Source organism: Scleropages formosus, chromosome 12 (assembly GCF_900964775.1).
Source record: "Scleropages formosus chromosome 12, fSclFor1.1, whole genome shotgun sequence".
In the NCBI taxonomy this organism is placed as follows: Eukaryota; Metazoa; Chordata; class Actinopteri; order Osteoglossiformes; family Osteoglossidae; genus Scleropages; species Scleropages formosus.
The window spans coordinates 301,200-321,256 of NC_041817.1; the positions used below are offsets into that span (position 1 = coordinate 301,200).

Consider the following 20,057-nt stretch of genomic DNA (forward strand, 5'->3'; position numbering starts at 1 on the left):
GTATACAAGGGCAGGGGTTTGTAACCTGTTGCGAAGAAAAGCGATGTCTGAGTAAAAATGTAAGTACCTTACATACAAGCTCTGGGTAAATAATGAACAAATAACTCAGTTTCTATCTACTGTATATACCGCACTTCCCATTAGGTTGCCCCAAAGCGCCTAACACAGAATAATTTGAGATAACAAAAGTCACTCATTTTAACAGAAACAATTAAAATTAGTGGTAAAAATCAGAGAGACGCAAAAGTAATTAACACTGTACAGTTTCAGAAGTCAGAACGAAAAAAAGCCGGAGGGGAACAGAGGAGCAGAAACAATGAGCTACAATAAACGGGATTTTCCTTCATGCTAATGAGGAGACAGGAACTGCTGCTGAAACGTGGGAGAAGACCGTGTCTGTTCTCCTTCACACAGAGCTCCCAGGCCCGTGAGCTCTCGCCGCCCGTGTTTTTACCCACGTTTTGCCACGTTGTGCTCTCCTGGCATTGTTTGACTCATCAGACAAGGGAATGCCACCCTTTGACAGGGCTGTTCCACACAGACCCAGGACCACATTTGCCTCAAACTGCTTAAAAGGTTCAAAAGTGCTCACATTCAGAGCAGGAGCAGGGCCATTTCTACCGGGGAAGGCTGTTGTTGCATGTAACCAAGTATGCCGGGACATATCGTTATTATTTCTAATTGTTGATTCACAGGGCAGGATTTGAGTAATCTTCTGTGGTTACTGAAAACTGCATTTTTTATGTTAGTGCATTTTGTTCAGAGTCGAGATGAACCTTCTGGAGAGAACCCTGGCCGAAAATGAGAAAACATTGTGAAATATGAGCCATGGAGCGCATTTGTTTTATGGGTTTCCCCTGTTGGCTGACTGCATTAAACTCAAGAGCTGTCAGTGGCTGGAACAGATGGTTCACGGAAGGCAGAGACGCAATGAGACCAATGGGGGGTGGGGTGCGGTGGGGTGGGGTGGGGTGGGGTTGGGGGGGGCTGAAGGAGACAAAAGACCCAAACGCAGGGAACACGGTGATTACTGACCGAGTGCGTCAGTGTTTGCTACTCTTCTGAAAACACGTAACTAAACATTTTGTTTCAAATGCTACTATGAGAGACCTGGACTGCAAAAACAAGAGTTTCAGAGCTGAAACTAGTCTAAGATAGACTAGTCTTTAATCTCGGCTAAAGATTTAACTTAACACCAGCTTACTTCCTTCTACCAAATTTTTGAGCTTGCAATTTTTTTTTGCTTAATCATCTGTCCAAAACACTTACCGTCCAGGAAATGTGTTCACTGATTCATTATTAATAACGTTTGTCCTAATGCAGGGTTGTGATGGTCTGGAGCCTATCCCAGGCGTACAGGGTGTGAGGCAGGATACACACGAAGGTGGATATATCGCATCGTTACGCAGTCTCTCACTCTCTCTCTCTATCTCTCTCTCTCACACACACACACACACACACACACACAATAGGCAATTTATAACCACCAATTCACCTGAAATGGATTTATTTAGAGTGTAGGAGGAAACCAGAGTAGCCAGAGGAATCTCATGCCAACACGAGGACAGGAAGCATCAAAAGGAAAGGGCAAGCAAGCAGCCCTGGGACTGACACTCTTACTTCCCCAGTACTGATTTTACACACTGAAGGCACCACATAACAGCAGTATCCAGTTGGAGGATCAACCCATCTTTCACTAGGGGCAACCTACCCAGGGTTGTCACCAGGGAACTCCCAGTGGATAAGGAAGAGGTACCTTCTCCATCCTAATCCATACTGTGCTCTAGAGAATTGACTAAAGCGATTAACTGCACACAGGCAGTTCAATCTGATATAATTAGCACACTGTACCAACAGCAAACAATACATGAGATGCAAGGTGGGGAATCAGTAGTGGAATGCCTCAACTTAAATCTGTTATTTTTTCCTTGCTCAGCCTTATCATTTATTACCTCAGCCCGTGTCCATAGTTACTGAAAGTTCTTACTTGTTACAAATTACATTTACAGGAGCAATTCAGGTGAAATACTTCTGTTCAGTCTCACTCGGAGTTTGACTTCTGGACACAAATCTCCTTTTCCCATCCGCAGTATAAGTTAGCTGCTCCATTCTGGAACTTCAAAGTAAGTACCCTGCCAGTGTGTTATATTCCAGGGGCCCGAAACCGCAGTGCATAAAGCATTCGTTTATGTCCACTGTTCAGGACAGCCTCCACATCTATAAAAACGCTAACTGAAATATATTCTTCCTCCACCCTACACAAAACAAGGTATTTCACACCGGCTAACGTTTACCAACATGTTAAAACTCACTCACAGCTTCCAAAAGATTGTGACAACAGTACAGCAGAGGAAAAATAAGACCAAACTAACGATTAACCCTGGAGGCTTCATAGGGGAAAAAAAAAAAAATGTACTTCAGAAATTTTCAAAGGAAGCTGTAGAGCTTCTCTGTGTACATTCCGGATGAAAAGGGCAGAGAAAAACCTCGAACTGGATCTGAAACTGCGGAAGTGCACATTTTAAGTGCACTGTCACAGTGTCGCATGACGGTTATGAGACAGAATAAAAAAAAAAGCATCCTGAGAAAATTAGGTCAGTGACTGACAAGCAGCATTCACACAACTTAGTTGGCATATACAGTGCATTTTTATTTTCTTAGCTGGTGGCTGTCATGATAATCAATAAATCCTTATTATCAAGTTAGACTACAGAAAATGGTTTGATAATACAATTTTTCAGACTGATACATTTTAGGTTTTAACATTTTTATTTTTAGCATCCTAGTTTTTATTTGAATGAATCCGCTGCGTGGAATTGTTCCTTAATTAGCAATTAACTTTATCACTTTGTCATTCTGGTTGTCCAGCACAACTTAAAACAGCCACAGGTAGAAGACATTCAGCCAATGCAATCAACTTTTTGCTAATAAGAATTTCATATCAATTACACACCTGAGTTTTGTGCTGAGTGCTGACAGTAAAAGTGGAGTCAATTTTACACATAGCCAACTGTAGTGCCATGTAAAGGAGGTAACACATCAAATTTGTTCACCTGTGTGGACAATCATTGCAGTACACAGAGTGAATGTGAGCAATTTCAACAAAGACAGCAGCTTCTTCAGCAACAGAAACTTACAAAAGAAACTAGGCTCCATTTCCAGCGACACACAGCTGTACCAGAAGGCTGTTGGTTATGAGCTTGCAAAAAAGGATGAGTCTTCACTGAGCAGAACAATAGGATTGTGCAAAATACTTGACACAGAAAGATAAAATACACACATTGGATGTAGCAACTTTTTGCACAGATAATGAGTATCGCCTGCACGTCAACTCAGTTGTCTTATAAAATAACTTACTGTACTGTGAACAGGCATATTGTGTTGGTATAATCAGTTTTTTCCTATTAACTTCTTAAATGCCTTGTCCAAAACAAAAAGGCATTTGCATAGCGAGTTAAAGTACTGTAACAATTTTTTTTAATAAAACGCAGTATTGATAATTTCTAATTGAATTGTAATACAAAAGTCCATTATTGTGACAAATCTCCAATGCAGTACATGATTTCAGTATTAATAACAATCTTGCAACAGTAGATAAACAGATTAGTACAGTAAGAAAACAAAAGATCCATTATTATTATATGAAATAACTAAATTCAAATATAGCTGAAATGGAGTATGTCGTTCTACCCACAGCTAATAGTTTTTCTAACGGTTGCAATATTTTTAAACAACATATATTAGTGCTACCCTAGGAATGAATTGCTGATGAAAATGTTTTCAAATTATTGTTACAGAGCAGATGCATGGAAATATTTCTCCCTCTGTACTGATCTGAAATGTAAGGTTGACAACGTAATGAGACATGCTCATATGCAAATTTATAAAGACATCAGTGATCTGGAACTGAGAAAGCACTCATAAAATGAACAACATTCATTGTTCTGATGAAGTATTAGTGTCTTTTGTTGAACAAGGTGCAATTTTTCCACATTTCACAGCCTGTCTTACAGATGCGGAGAGAGCTAGCATCAGAGTAGGGTACGATCTTCAACTGTGGACAAATTATCATTTGTTCAGGTATGGTTGGGTTAATTGATGACAACCTCTATAAAGCATGCTGATGCCTTCCTCAAGTCAGTACAAACCCTCAGCTGGCTGCAAACAAGAGAAATTACTTGGCACATATGCTAAAGGAAATAAATAGCACCAAGTGACATTATTTGGCAGTAACTACAGTATCTGGCAAACTATCAGGGAGGACCTGGTTGGAACTGGATAATTCTGGAAAGAAGAACAGACACACGAAGACCTTCACAATCTTTTTTTCTTGTGATTGTATCCGTTAACTGCAAAAGAAGAGTCAAAAGCAACCATTCTCAAGTATAATTTTATGTAAAAAATGACATACTGTACATTACAATAATCCCATTAAGGGTTGTTGTTTTTAATCTATGCTTTCACAGTAAAATATCACAACAGCTTATAGTAGTACAGAATAAAAAAGGATATGCTGAGTTTGGCTCCTGTGTACTGCAGCCATTTTATAACTTGTTTCAAGTTATAGAAAATATAATCCTTTGCAATAATTTCAGAAGCAGTGCTTAAGTACTGATTAATACATTAAAATACACATGGATAGTACATTCGCAGGGGAATGTAAATTGTTACAATATTTTACCTATGTAGTGTAAAACGTATGCCCATTGAGATACATACGAATGTTCGAGAAGTTATGAAGCTCTGTACATACATACATCATTGTAATACAAACATGACCAAGTCCCAAACAAAACCATGTATCACCATCATTTACTTAATGTAGGAAAATAATTTTGATAAGAAAGCATTACATTTAAAATGCAAAATATATTAACGTCAGGTGATTTACAAGCCCTCTGCACAGAAAATCTGTTATTTTCACAAATGTGAAAAAGAGCCACATGAATTAAGCACTTGCTACCAGTTTTGCGCTACCTGCTACACATTTTTCTTAATATTAAGCAATGACTATCATTATCATACCTACTTTAAAGGTTTGGTACAGTGGCAACAGGTAACATCTTTGTGAATGTTAATTATGAGCCTTCTTGACCCCAGTTAACAACTGACCTTTACTTCAGTACCTCAGCATTCAAACGAGTTCAACAGATGTGCTTAACTACTGTGGCCTACAGTTGCTGGTAACAGATTTCTTCCATCTCAGAATGTACAATGTTATGCTTAGTGATGTTTCTGAACGGGTGGGTGAGACCTTAGTCCGTGGAACTGAATCTTTGTGATGTATGAACAGAAACTTAATGCATGTTGGGATACTGGCTGCTGGTAAGTTAGACCTCAAACAAAACCATTTAGAAAATCTACATGTTGTACTTGTGAAAATTGTTCTGATTACACTACGAAAGTGTGCTGTACCTTAAATGTACTGTTTTTAACTGCTGATTATATTAAAGTTGCAAATAAGCCTAAAAAACTAATTCACTGTCACAGCTGACCGAGTGAGAACAAGTGGACCTAAAGCCACATACCCTTGTTATCCACTGGGTTACTTGTTTAATTTCCGAGTTACTGGTTAACCACTGAGGACAAACTTCAATAGGCAACTGCAAGCATCCTCAGGTGAAGGCGTCATGAAACAAAGCATACTTGGATTGTATGATTCTGGGGTTTGACAAAGTTAAACAAAATGGGGGTAGAAGTTTGGCGCAGTCCTTTGACACCACTAACATCTGAGGTGCTTTTTGCTGGACATGTCATTCCAGACCCTGTGCATTTCGTCTGGAGAGATCTGATGCACAGTGATGACCCGGCGGTAGCGGCAGAGGCTGTAGGCCATCTTCCAGTGGTTAAAGCCACTGTTCTGGAAGGGGTGAATGCCCAGCTTGCGAAGGCATAACCCAACATACACGTCCTCCAGGTGCAGCAGCCGCGTGTGAAGAGATGTCTTGTAGATGAGCTCCGCCACGTCGGCTGAGAACACGTAGCCTGTTCCTGAGCAGAACGGGGGGTACTTACTCTCAGGATACAGGTCCCGGGGCATGTACCACTTGCTACGCATGTCCCTGATAGGGCCCCCATTTATCACATAGCCTGTGAAGTACCTCCTCCTGGGCTTTGTGGTGGGCTTCAGGAGCTTGTAGACAAGGTTGTCCATGTTCACAAAAATGTCGCTATCTGCCTTCATGACATACTTGGCCTTGGGGCAGTAGGTGGCCACCCAGCGCATGCCCATGAGGGTCTTGAGGGTGAGGTTGTGGTAGGAGTCAATGAAGTCCTCCACCACAATGTCGTGGAAGATCTGGCTCTCCTGCTCCACCATCCGGTTGAGGACAGCATCGGTGTTCCTGCCCAACAGGAAGAGCGTAATGATGCGGACGTCACTCAGGACACTCTCGTCACCCCAGGTCTCTCGGATGGCCTGCCGTGCGTCAAACTCCTTGTGGGTGGTACTGATGAGGATGACAAGGAATGGCACATCTGCCTCACACTTCTTCGGCTCGTTGATAACAAATTCAAAAGCGTGCGGGTTCAAGGGGCGGGTCCGGATGTTGCTGTAAGTTAAGTTCTTGGGTTTCACTGTTTTTCGTATAGGCACTGAAAGCTGCCCGACATAGGATGATGATGGCCGTGATATACTCAAGTACCAGAGAGCACTTGCCCAGCAGACAACTGTCAAAACATATAAGCAAGAAACCTTTGAAGGCATTATGTTGCATTTACTTGTGTCTGGGGCATTGAATTTTAAGCAGCTTTCTTTCCATTAGCAAGATTATTTCCAGCACGGCAGCAATATGCTGCTTCTCTTTGACACTTGACATTAATTGTCATTAATTGAGAGCTTTATGGACCATTGAGGGATCTTGTTTAATGAAGACAGGCATTTTTTGTTTTGCGCTGTTTAATGCATGGTTGCCTTCGAGTTGTGGTTGTTCTCAAGGTTCTTTTTTGACATGTCTCTCCACTTAAATCTGGAACACATAAAAGAAGTAGAAACAACACATTAACACCAAGACCACTTAAGAAAATCATTGTGACCCACAAACTTTTTGAACCCTTGAGTGGAATACAACCTTCTTTGGAATCCAAATAAACCAAATCAAACTGTGCTTTCACATCAGTCCTTATGGAATGTGGAGCTCTAAAATGTGGACAGTTGCGTGTGGCTGATTTGTGTGACATTGCGTTAACCCTATAAAAATTCATTCCAGATGTAGTTTTTACAGTAATGTTAAATAAACTTAAAACAGTGGCTATTAAACTCAATTCGATTACAGGAAGTTTTATAACCAATTTGACCTTTAACTAAATGGCAGACACATAACCTTTCCATTTATAAACCAAAATTTTACATTTGATCTTTCTGAAGTTCAAGAAAAACATCAATGTCAAGGGGCTCTGTCTGAGGTGAGATAAGTTCTGTAGAGTTGCTGTTTGGAGGAGCAACAATACAGTTGCAATAAATATTTTATTAAACCATGAAGATTGAGACCATTTTTGTTAGATGTTTTTAAATTTTTCCATTTGCAAAGTGTCACATCTTTATAATCAAACATAAATCAGCAATAGCACAAGGCAGAAAGAGATGTCTTCAAATGACTGAATCAGAAATGAAACAATAAAATGAAGTTATCATATCTTGTTTCAGGATTTTTCTTCAGGCTATTTGTTATGTCTGGACTGGCAAGTTTTATAACAGTATCATAAAAAAAGCCCAACTACCTTATTAACACTCGAGGACCACTGCAACGTCAGCTTCTTGTCAATCAGGTGGCCTAAGCACAAACAAAACCTACACACTTCATACTGAAATGCTCTCAATTCCAATAGCGATATTCAAAACAGTCTTTACTATAAATATAAGAAAATAAAACTTTACTAAGAAAAAATGTGGACGAACCCCAAAGCACACACCTAAACTATTATAACACAAAAAACCATAATACAGAAAATCCATTCCTCAGAGGAAACCCTCCACTCTACACACTCCACAGAAGTACCAGATCAATGTCACATCACTATTTAGTGGTGAGATGTAATAGCAGGACTACAATGAGATTATATTTCATGCGTATTTTACATTCTTGGTTACAGAAAAGTATATCACACAATACATTTCAACTCAACCCTCTTGACTGCAAATGAACAAGCCTCTTTTTTATCCGTTTAACTTCCACTACATTGTCAAAATGTGCTCATCTAGAGATTCCCTGGTAAATCATCAAACAATTTAACATGGTGATACTCCAAACTCCAATTCAGTCTGGGTAGATATTCAGTTCTATCACTTTAAGTACAGCACACTTAGTAAGCCGCCAGTTGATTTTTTACTAATTTGGACTTCCCCTAAAGGCAATGCGACGAGTATAATATCTGGAATACATCTCTAATATCTCCAGGGATGACAATTAAACCTCAGTGCACTGTCAAGTGGGTGCACAAAATGACTGCACCTTTATTCACTACACTGAATCTGTAAAATGTGCTATAAAGTATGCCTACTTGACTCAGTTTTAATGAAATACTTTACACTTTTCCAGTCAGGGTAGATCATATTTATTCTCAAGCGATATTGACATGTCAATCGTTCCTGGAGACAAAATATAAAGTGAAACACGTAACTGTGTAAAAAGACTGCAAGGTATAAGATTTGATAAAATTCACCCAACTGTTGCCAACACAGCTATGGCCTGGTAACTAAATGTGATGCTTTTGATTATTGTCCCTGTTCCTGTTAAACTCAGTCACGGAACTTGTCAGTTCAGTCAGTTTTGTCTACAGCTACATGTATTAAGTGACCTTGAAACTCACTGCTTTCTTTAATGGGAATGATCTGTGGATACACCTCGGCACATGAGATACATTCCCCTGTCTGCACACAAAATATGTCTTAAAGGGTCCCCCTTGATTGCTCTGTGGGGGGGTGAGCTGTCCAGAAGCATTAAACATGGTATAACACTTGTGCCCTTGGTGCAGCATGCAATGGGCCTGTGTTTGAATTGTAGGCAGCTGGAGTCATGCGAGAGTCTCCCAAAGCACTCAGGTGTGATCTGTGGCCTCGATGGGGCCATGTGTTTAAACACTGCCCCCCACCCCCACCTCGCACCAATGCATCTTTTGCTACACTGAGCATGGCAATGCACAGCACCGCACTTCCTGTGCATTGTATGCACCGACATGCACCCCCCTCAGGGTGAAACATGACCTATGCCATCTCCCTTCAAGGGATGAGCAGAACTCCCAAAGACAAAGCACACTAGCAGCGGAGGAGATCGTGACTCAAACCTTTTCTCCTGTGGAAGACTGTGCAGTGTCCAGGGGGCAGTAATATGCTGATGCAGTGCTGCTATAAAACAAGCCACTTCTTTGCTGTGTCTCTGCCCTGTGCACAAGAGGAGGGTGAAGCTTTCACGCCGTATATTCAAGGAAATACATGTGCGACAAAGTGGCTTCTCCTTTCGCAGCAGATCTTTCTCAACTTTGTTCTAGTTAAATGATGCCCTGGATAAATTCTGAAACTGAAAAATACATTTGGAACAATCTATACAGTCAGATGTCTAACAATATGACATTCAAAAGACCTTTTTAAAATATTCACCTGTAGTTTCACAACACATTCAATACAAGTAACGAAATGTTATTGTTAAAACCAATTAACGTAATTCAGGTAACGGGGCTTTAATTAAAAAGCACAGGGAAAACAGTACTATTCTCCAAAGCACCCTACTATGTGACACCTTTATAGTAAGCTACTTATGGACATTTACCCATTCAAACTGCTGGATACATTATATGAAGGCAAAATAGAGTTAGAACCTTGACCAATGGTAGTACAGCAGGAGATGGGATCTGAACCTGGGTTCTTTACGTGAAAGGCAGCAACTACCTGCTACCTCTAAAATCATAGAAAAAATAACAAAATCAATCATTTTATAACCATTATCTCACTGAATGAGTACCATTATAAACTGATTTATAAGTTTGATGTCATAAAATAGTTGAGTATATAGAATATAAAACACAGACATGTGATTTGTCTTTTTTTTCTTGGTGTCAGAGTAGAACAATATTGCAAGTTTTTATTAGCTGACTAAGGGGTCTACATCTTTGCTCTTTTAGATTCAAATATGTTTTATAATAAATGTCTGATTTATTATGTACATTTAAATCCAGTTTTATTTAAAAAAAAAAAAAAAAAAAAAAACACCTCCAGGAGATGGTGTAGATTCAAATAAGTTTGACGCCAAGATATAGAATCCAGTACAAAAGTGTCAGAAAAAAAAGCAATCAAGAATCTAGAACAACTGCAGCAACAGCATTATAATCATTTAAATCATGTGGAATACAAAACTAAAAAAAGTGGTAAGGTTATATATTATTAATTCCTATTACATTTATTCACTTTTTTTATTTTCGATTCTATTCCATTTTTTTTTATTATTGTTGTTCACTGTGGTTTTAGATGTGTGTTATAATCTGGCTCAGTCTGTGTACTATGTTTTTCCTGTGTTTGGTGTTGATTTCAGCCAGGTGCTCTGGTTTCCCCCCCACAGTCCAAAGACACATTTCTGGTGGATTGGACATTCCAAATTGCACGTAGAGCATGAACAACTGTGTGTCCCTTGCAGTGGATTTGTGTCCTGGTCGGGCTGTACCCTACCTGATCCAATTTTTTTTTTTTTTGCAAGCCTTTTTTTAGGCTCCTAACCACCACAACCAAGCATAGGACAAGCAGTTGACAAAAACAGGTTGGGAAAAATAATAATAATAATAATAATAATAACAACAATAGTAATAATAAAGAAAAAACTACCGGTAATATGCATGTTTAGAGCAGCAACCTGAGCACCGATGCAAAAGGTGGCTGCAGTCTGACATCTCTGTCTACACCAACACGAACAGACATGTCTAGACAACCTTCTTTAATTACTCCATCAAGCAGATAAGGAAAACCCATAAAGGTGCCACTATCACAATCTGATGCAGTTTTCCAGACTGAAACATCCTTTATTCTAAAAAGAACTTTTCAAAATTAAAAAGACAAAAGAAGGTAATTCTATGGAAAATGTTTTCCTGATGCAGTAATTTTCTACCGCATTCTAGTATTTTCACAGTGACAGGGGGCCTCAAGAGCGCAATAACTGAATGAGCCACCTAGAAGGAGAAATCCAGTATTAGTAAGATGAGTTACAGACTTAGGGATGCGTTCTTCATCATATCACTTGCTCCCAGTGACCACCTCTGTAATATCCAGGAATTACATACTGGACAACATCTCACATTTATTCATTTGATTGACACTTTTCTCTAAAGTAACTTGGAGTGTTAAGCTACTGACAATTATTTACCTATTTTTCCAGCCAAGCAATCTTACTGGAGCAATTTAGCATGCTGCTCAAAGGTACTATATTAGCAGGTGAGACTGTAACCTTCAGGTCCAAAAGCAACAGCTCTAACCTGTATATGCTACCTCATTATTAAGGACAGGTTGCATTTAATGGATACATGACATTACTTTTTTTAATATACAGTACGGGAAAATCCTAAAAAAATTTCCTTCGTATCGCCACAAAAGACTACAGAGTTCAGTTCAGGCATTGAAGGCATTGTTTTACAGTTTCAGATCATTCCTTCAATGATCAGCTTTGCTGCGCAGTTGAGTTTTTTTAGCAGAAGTCCCAGCTGTCATTCGGGCTCCTTCTCAAACATGTGCTGCAATGAGGCCTGGAGGTACTTCTACAGCCTTTGGAGAACCGGCACTCCATGAAGCGGTGTTTGGATGCCTTCGTACAGTTTTAGGTTCCAAAGATTGCCCGAATACATTGTGATTGCAGATGCGTCACGGAGTAAAGAGGGGCCGGACCCGCCATCGCTTGTTTTTCGGGAAATTAACATGGCATCTTGTGGCCTGCAGGGGGTGTCATTATTTATTAATGAGGCAACGTTACGCTCCTTATGATATGCAGCCACTGGAAATTGATGTCAAGTGTGCAGATTAGCAGTTCTGCTGTACAGAGGTACTGCAACGACGCTTGTGCGCTCTGGGGCAAAGGAGAAGTGCGCCACCCGGTTGTCCTGTACACTTGCTTAGCTGATTGTTGAAATCCCTCTGCGTGTCTGCTGTCGCTTTACAGTTCATTTGCTTTGAGCTTTCTCTCATTTCTTGGGCTCAGATTTCATTACTGCGGGACTTCAAGTGCCTGGATCTAATATCAGAGCTAACTTACCGGACCATAAATTCAGCTGGAAATTGGTAACACACAAAATCAAAATTCCTGCCGCCGGCTATTTATACTAAAGCATTTCCAGTACCCAAGGTCACGTTGCACTGATTTCAGCTGCATTTATGGTCCTGCGTGGCAGGTTCTCATACGGCATTCTAGCCACTGGCTGCTGCCATCTAAAAAAATTGGCAGAACATTATACGAAAAAGTCATGTTTTCTAAATGAAGTTCAAATTAAATCTAATCTGTTGCTCGCTGGCAAGGTGCCTGATTGAAGCTGATTGTGCAACGCAGTCACTGTCACTATTTCACTTTATCCGACTCGGGGGAGCTCACAGACGTCTAAATCCGACATCAACAGCATTATAGTGCTAATTCAGCCAACAAGTGGTTCAGTGTTAATGCATGCACAGTGATAATAGCCTTAAAACGGAGGGTTAAGTAACAGATCAAGTTGTTACTAACTTCACTTTTGTGGAACATAATGAAAAAAAGCACAGCTTTACTTCCACGTGTGGCTCAGACGTCATTCCTGTAAAAATTCGGAACCTAATTAAATTTCCAGTCAATGACACAAGTGCCAGCATTCACATCCTCAATTATATAATCAATGGCAATCTGTCTGACTGACACGGAATCTCGGTTGCTATGGAAGCAGGCAGCGCCGGAGTGGTACATGGGTGCAGGAGAGCGAGGGGGTGGTTCGTCGGAGCTGGGCGGACAAAAATGAGTCCAGCTGCATTCTATACCCCAATGGAAGCACACTGAATGGCCCTTTATGACTCTCTGCAGCATCTCCAGAAGGTAATTATAAGTTATATCACTTCTGCCCTTCACTGTGCACCTCTGTCTCATACTTATTTGCTCTAGGGTGCCAGAAATGCCCTGGCAGGACAATACCACTGTGCCTGGATTAAAACTCCCTGGCAGCAGGTCATTTAACACTCTTTGCACATTGACACTGATATCCAGATCAAGAAACTGGTGTGCGACTGGGAATTACAGATAATGTCTGTATTTATTATTATGCTTGTAGAATTCAACAAGGAGAAGAACTGCCAGCAGGCTGTCCCAGATGAATTCCGTGTCCATTCACTGACCTCACCAACTGGTGTGATCTGGACTTAAATATCTAAACTGTATCAACGGACCTTGACTACCCCAGTGGTATACAAATGTTATCACTGAACCCAACGCCAAACAACCTATATGTAAGTCATAAGTACATATACATTGATAAAAGATTGCAGTGTTTAATTGTATTGTAATCACAATGGAATTTCCCCGTTTTGTATTCATTTGTTGTATTGTACAGTGGGTGCTGGGTGCCTGATGCGGAGCCGGGCTTCAAAGACAGCGTGCCAGGACCAGGGCTTTAATCTGTCTTGGAAATGCTAAGCACCAATGCGAGTGGCACTGTGTGTCTGTCTGACATCCACTTCGTGGCTTGGCTATAAAACACTGTGCACTTGACAGGGTCTCTAGCAATCCCACTTTCCTGTTTTACAGCAGGTTCCCCTAGTTTGCAAGTTCATCTATGAGTTCTTGTATTCTATTGCCAAAAAAAAAAAAAAATTAATGATGGATCAATACAAAGCCAGTGAATTTCACTTGTATGCTTCCACTGTAAAAGTGCTTTTGATGCAAAGCAGGATGCTTGCAAAGTTAACTCCACGGTAACATATGCTTTAAACACCATGAGGCGCCGAAAATCACGCGTGAGAATCGAACTAATCTGAACGAAAACCAGAACTAACGCAATATTTACCGCGCTTTCATTTGCACAGCAGCAGGCAGGTGCATTGCTATTCAAAGGGCAAATGCACGAAAACAATCATTTGTCAGAAGGAGCTGTCCTTTTTCTCCAGATTTCAGATGGGGTGCGGTACATAGTAGGCTGGAAAACGGAGAACTTTCATCTGCTTCCATACACAAGGGCTGAATGCCTTGATTTATTACCAAAAAGAGATCAAGAGGGAATGGGATCAATTTGCTGATCTGCAGATTTAAAATAAATAAATAAGTAAATAACAGAATAACACAAGAAGATATTATCACCTGAATGGACTGAATTTTGTTCTGTATTTTCATTGCTGACCCGAATTTTGATTTCTTTTGGATTTTTTTTTTTTTGGTATTCTGCAGAAATTACATTAAATAAATTCTCAAGAAAAAAAGCTTTTTTATTTAAGTAGTGTGAGCAATACATTAACCTAAAGCAGGCTTGATTAACTGGTGGACATACAGCTGTCACAGGCACCAAAGTCAGTGCTTACTGAAATCGCAGCGCAACAGCTCCTCAAAGAGTTGCTGAGGAGTAAGGCCACCTGTTAAGTGAAGCCGGACAGTGGCATATGATGGACAGATGGAGACCTGAGTCATTCCCAGGCACACGAACGGCATTCCGTGCGGACCAGGGAGAGCGTGCTCCGATTCATCTCGGCCTCCTCGCATGAAAGGGGAAAAGGTGTCGCGTTTCAGACCTGTCTCTGGATGCAAGGGGGGAGCAATCTGAGAGCACGGCGGTTTGCTTTGATTAGCTTTAATATTTTAAAAAAAAAAAAGATGCCAGTGAACGCACATGTGTTCCCGCCTGGGCTTTATGCCAACTTAGTCCACTACAAGATGGCAAGAAGAATGGTTGTTAACAGAATGTGACAAAAGACATCGGCAACAATGCAGCAGAGAGGGAGGCAGATAAGTCATTCTTCAAACCAGAGTTTTGAACAGGTGTCTCTTCTATCAGCCCTCAGAAAGATGCCTTTATTTTAGAAGCACCATACAGCTTTACTCCCAGCGGAAGGTGTGTAGAGGTCCCAGGGGAGGGTAAAAACTCAAGGTGCCTTTCTGGAATTTGAAATCTTAATTAAAATGCCACAGATTCCTGTCATGGCTGTGGCTTTGTGAGCTATGGCAAAAACAGAATGATCATTGTGGTGAATATAGATAGACACTCGTTCGAATCATAGCCAAGAAAAGCTGAGCTCAAGGGTGCACTTGCACAACATGCAGTAACAACGAGTCTGATAAATAGAGACAAACCGGTCCATAAAGCAGACCAAGAAAGCAGTCATAAAAGTAAGTAACAGCACATATAGAGGTGTTAAAAAAACAGGCCAGATATACCTTTACTCAGTATTGAAACACTCCTTCTCCCAAGTTTAATCTGATTGAGGCCAAACTGGAAATGGACTTTCTGTCCTGAAGCCATACATGGCTTTGCGCACACAGGTCACGGCATCGGCATCCGTAAAGACCCAGCATGTCCTTGGCTATCCGATCCCTGCCTTTTAGAACGCCTCAGCACAAATGGACCTTCTACAGACACCGCCTCTCATGGCCCAACGGGATCATCTTCAGGACAGAATGGATATCTGCGGAGTCAAGAAGCAGGTTCACAGTGGGTGGACAGTACAGAGGTGACTGTCAGCATCGCTAAAGCTATTTATGTGCCACGGGCAGTCAGTCTGGATCTTAAGACATACCTTAAAATGGAAAAATGGTTCCTTCATTTACAAGGGGCAATAAATTTCAAAATCTGCCAGGCCGACATTTCTGCCACTCTGGCTTCAAAGCGTGGCTCCAGTTCCATACTTTCTCATCGTATTGCAGAGCACCGCTTGTTAAATGCGGATACAAATGTGAGCTGTCTGCGCTGCTCCCTGCAAACTGCATTAGAAGGGTTTAGTTCCAGATTAAGCACTATTCTGCTCTTACATATTCAATACCCTCCAAGTGGTAATGCATAAATAATAGTAACAGAAATGGCGAGAGTCTTTTGGGAGCACAGACCTTCAGAGGTATGGAAGACAGGCAAACACGGTCCATGCCTGAAAAATCATAGCACCTGAAATGAAAATTTCACGGCCCGTCATTTTCTGGAAATGTTAGGTGAGTAGTCATTTTCATGAGATGTTCTTAAACTAATTTACCCAGGTCCCAACAACCAAGACAAAACAGAAAATTAATCAATAATTAAATAAATCACATTAAGCTGAAAACTTTTGAAACCAAAGACAAGGCCATAAAATCTCCGTCATGTTACTTTATTCTATCAAGAGGAAAATGAAACATCTCCAGCCAATATTTGTTTGTAGGGAAGCGGTGGTAATAATGTTTCTGAAAAGCTAGGCAGTTTGCTGCCTGTCCTTGTTCACCTTAACCCTCATAGAGATCGCACAACAACATGTGCACTTAACCTAAGGTGAATAATAATAAACTTGTTTAGCTTAGCAATTTTAATTTAACCCTGTTTTTTTTTAACCTATTAAAAAGAACCAGCTGAGCTCTTAATTCAGCAGCCACTTGAAACTAAGTGCTGGCACTGGCATGTCAACCTTGAGTTGAGTTTCCACATTGGCAACACACAAAGCACTCAAGTCAGAACATTTCTCTGCCCGGTGGTCTCCTTCTACGGTCACTTCTTTTGTAGGCTTTGTCCTTTACCCCAAAAAGGCTGCAGCAGGGGACATGTTCACTGCAGCCATAAATCAGGATACAGAGTCTGATGGATGGACTTGTGAGCTTTACTGCGGCAGTCATGGCTCCATGCACCCACTTGTGGGCAACCTCAGGATCTCGGGTCACACACCCTCGCCTCCCAGTATGGCATTATAGAGGGCCATTATCCAGTCATTTTGTGACTAGACAGAATAATAAAATGTTGATTATGCACATTTTTGTAAATTAAACAGATTTTTTGGTAATGGAGAATAATTCAGATGAAAGGAAGAAAAAATGGGATGAGATACCAGTCCTTCACAGGGTAATCTTTCTCTCTCATACACAAACACACACTACTGGCACCTGAACATCATCTATCTCCTCCGCAACTGCATGTCTTTGAGAGGAAACCAGAGCACTCAGAGGAAAACCAGAAAGACATGGGGAGAAAATTCAAACTCCACAGACTGAGCTGCATTCAAGCCTATGCCCGAACAACTTATGCTCTGCGAAACAGCAGTCCTACCTGCTGCACTACCATGCCACCCCTGACTTTCATGAAATCTCGGGTGACACACCCTCGCCCCCCAGTATGGTATTATAATGAGCCTGGACCCAGCTGAATGCATCTGGAAGGATTTTGGCCCGACCACAACTGAACCCACGGTACAGAGACACACAAAGATTTTACAAGTCACCGTCGCACTGCCTACAGACAGACATAATATTGAGCAGAAAGAGGTGGCCATTCAAAACCCTTGCCATACACATTCACCATCAAGTAACCCCTGTATTTGAAGTTCTTAAGCGATCATAACTGAGCACACCTCATTTCTATTCGGAGAAAGCTGTTAATGCAAATGTAAAGCCCGACCCAGCTGAAAGTGTAAATAAATCATTACAGCAGTTTGAAGCAATAAGGCCCATGTGGTTGGCAGCAGACTAAGACCAGTTATGGTGGCTAGGGGTTTTAGATTTGAGCAATGTAGTACTTTGGGGGAAGCAGCACAGAATGGCCTCGTAGCAGGAGCACAGGAATGACCCCATGGTCCCACAGCCATCCATCACACCAAGGTTCCCAGCTGTAGGTTAACATCTCAGTTGAGCTGGTCAGGCCTCCAAGAGTAGTGTCTGTGACATACTGATGCCCTCTATCTTGGACAGAGAGGAGGGCCATCTGACATTATGTACGCCCTTTCCAGACTGAAACCCCTTCTTTTTGCTGAGTGGGGTCCTTCGGCGGAAAGAGCCATCTTTGATTTATGATGCAGTATAACAACAGCAGCACATCCTCAGAGTGCAAGTTTGTTTTGTGGAAGGGCCGGTTACCGTGGGAATGTGACACTTATAGGGAGCTATCACGTCAAGCCAGGCATCAACACACCAGATGGAATGGCTAGAAATATGCAAAACTAACATTGCCTTCATTAGAGAAGGACCCCTTTTTCAGCTGCTCTGGAAGCTAACGAAAAGGCAAGTTCTGGACCCCATAACTTGAGTCCACTAATTACAATATGCCGTAACAGATGGCTGCACCAATAATGTGAAGAGGTTATGTAAAATACAGTGCCTCACTGTCTGTATTTAGCCATGACCAGAACAGTAGAAAACAAAGGGCAAGAAAACAAGTACATGAATAAATACAGATTACTTGATGGATGGGAATCAGCCTGCCTGTCTATGTCTGTAAGTCTATATGTATGTATGTATCTAGTGCTGTACCCTGCTAAGCCTGCCAATGCAATATATAAATATTTTTCTGCCTGCCACTGTTATCCATGGGATGGCTTGCGGAGAAAGGAGACCCGTCACTCTTTCTTTCCTCCTGTGGCTTCCTGTCTGTGGCCATGGCAGCTGTCATTCTCTCTCAGCAATGGAGCCACTACCAAAGAACCACATCCAATACCACAAGCACACTGAGGCTTGCTGTGGCTGGAGGAGGGGTAATGTCTATTTTAACTACTCTGATGCCCACCGATCCTGGCCAGAAAATAATATTGAAAAATAAGAAGCAAAATGTTACCAGGGTGTAGAATGGGCAGCAAGGGAAAAAATGGATTTTAGAGAAACCTGGTATTGTGACTTTGTTAACGCTGGCAAAAAATGCACACTTTGGCTAGTGATTCGCTTAGTCTTAATCTGCCAAGTGCTAATATCTGTGTTTCAGGGTTTCTCTCTTCCATACTTTGCTTCAGTGTTTTTCATATTTTAATAGATGCTGGGTAGAAAGCAGTAAAGCCCATCTATCCTGTTCACAGATTAGCTGGTGAATCAGACAGTTTATCTTGCTTTCTGTTCCCATTCATATTTCAGAACAGCCTGATATAGCAGTTTGATTGCGTTCCACTGTTTGTGAATTTCTATCTTAGTACTTGTTTCAACAGTTCCTCCAGAATATAGTTATTGATGTTCTTTATCTATGCGCTACGACCCTCATCCAAATGAATACGTCCCAAAGGCAGGGCATGTGTTCTCCTTGTACAGTCCTCATCAAGATAACTATTAGGTCGTGTGATGCTCCTGAGGTATGACGTGGTGACATGTTTGTTAACACTGGCACCATCAACCTGAAAAAGAAGTTGACTGACACCCCCATGCCTGATACCTCGCACAAAACAAAAATTACACAGAGCTCAAAATCACAAAGGCGCATTTCTCACTTCATAATTGATCTGCTGAACAATCCACTGGACTTCTACTGTGAAGAGCACTTCTATCTGCTGACCTGCAGGAGCCCTAAGCTGATATTTCGATAACAAACCTTTATCAAAACAGGACCGGGGCACTGGTCATATTTTACTCAGTGACGTATCCTACAATACACCCGACAGCTCAGTTTCACTGATCTGAAATGTATAGTATTTACCTTGGGCTAGGAAATGCTACATCACCTTTCATTAAGCCACATCAGTAATGTAGAAAATAAAATGACAAACCCTGTTCACAAGCTGCCTTTATAGCAAGTCCATGAGAATGAGAGAGAGCTCTCTCACTATTTGATCTAGCACCAGGTAGCTGCTGAGGGATGCATGTATATATATTCATGCTCCAAATTTCACAATGCATAACGATGCATATGGAAGTCACTTTGCATAAAAGCAGCTGCTACGTAACCAAATCAATAAAAAAATGAACAAACCTCAAAGAAGATACAGCTTTTTTCTGTTCATTGAAAAGAAAAAAAAAAAAAACTGAGAAAATAATTTAGTAAAATTTCTAAAATCCACAATCAGTATTAATTCTTTACTGATGCATAACTGGCGTAACAGCTAATCCCATGATGGCAGCAATTACAAAACTGAGAAATTGTGTCTTTCTAGGATCCATATGAAAGCAGATCATCTCCTGTAAGTCTAACATGAGGTGAATAAAAGTAGTGTTCTCATACAATTT

At 41.0% G+C, this 20,057-nt stretch overlaps 1 protein-coding gene across 1 annotated transcript in view; it reads right to left on the reverse strand.

The window, feature by feature from the left end:
• Positions 1-5,172: 5,172 nt before the first annotated feature.
• Positions 5,173-20,057, reverse strand: part of b3galt1b (UDP-Gal:betaGlcNAc beta 1,3-galactosyltransferase, polypeptide 1b) — a 77,426-nt gene continuing 62,541 nt past the window's right edge. Inside the window, exon 2 of the mRNA XM_018741546.2 lies at positions 5,173-6,968. Within this exon, the coding sequence (XP_018597062.1) occupies positions 5,723-6,706 (984 nt within the window). The 5' untranslated portion in view covers positions 6,707-6,968 and the 3' untranslated portion in view covers positions 5,173-5,722. The remainder of the gene's footprint in view (positions 6,969-20,057) is intronic.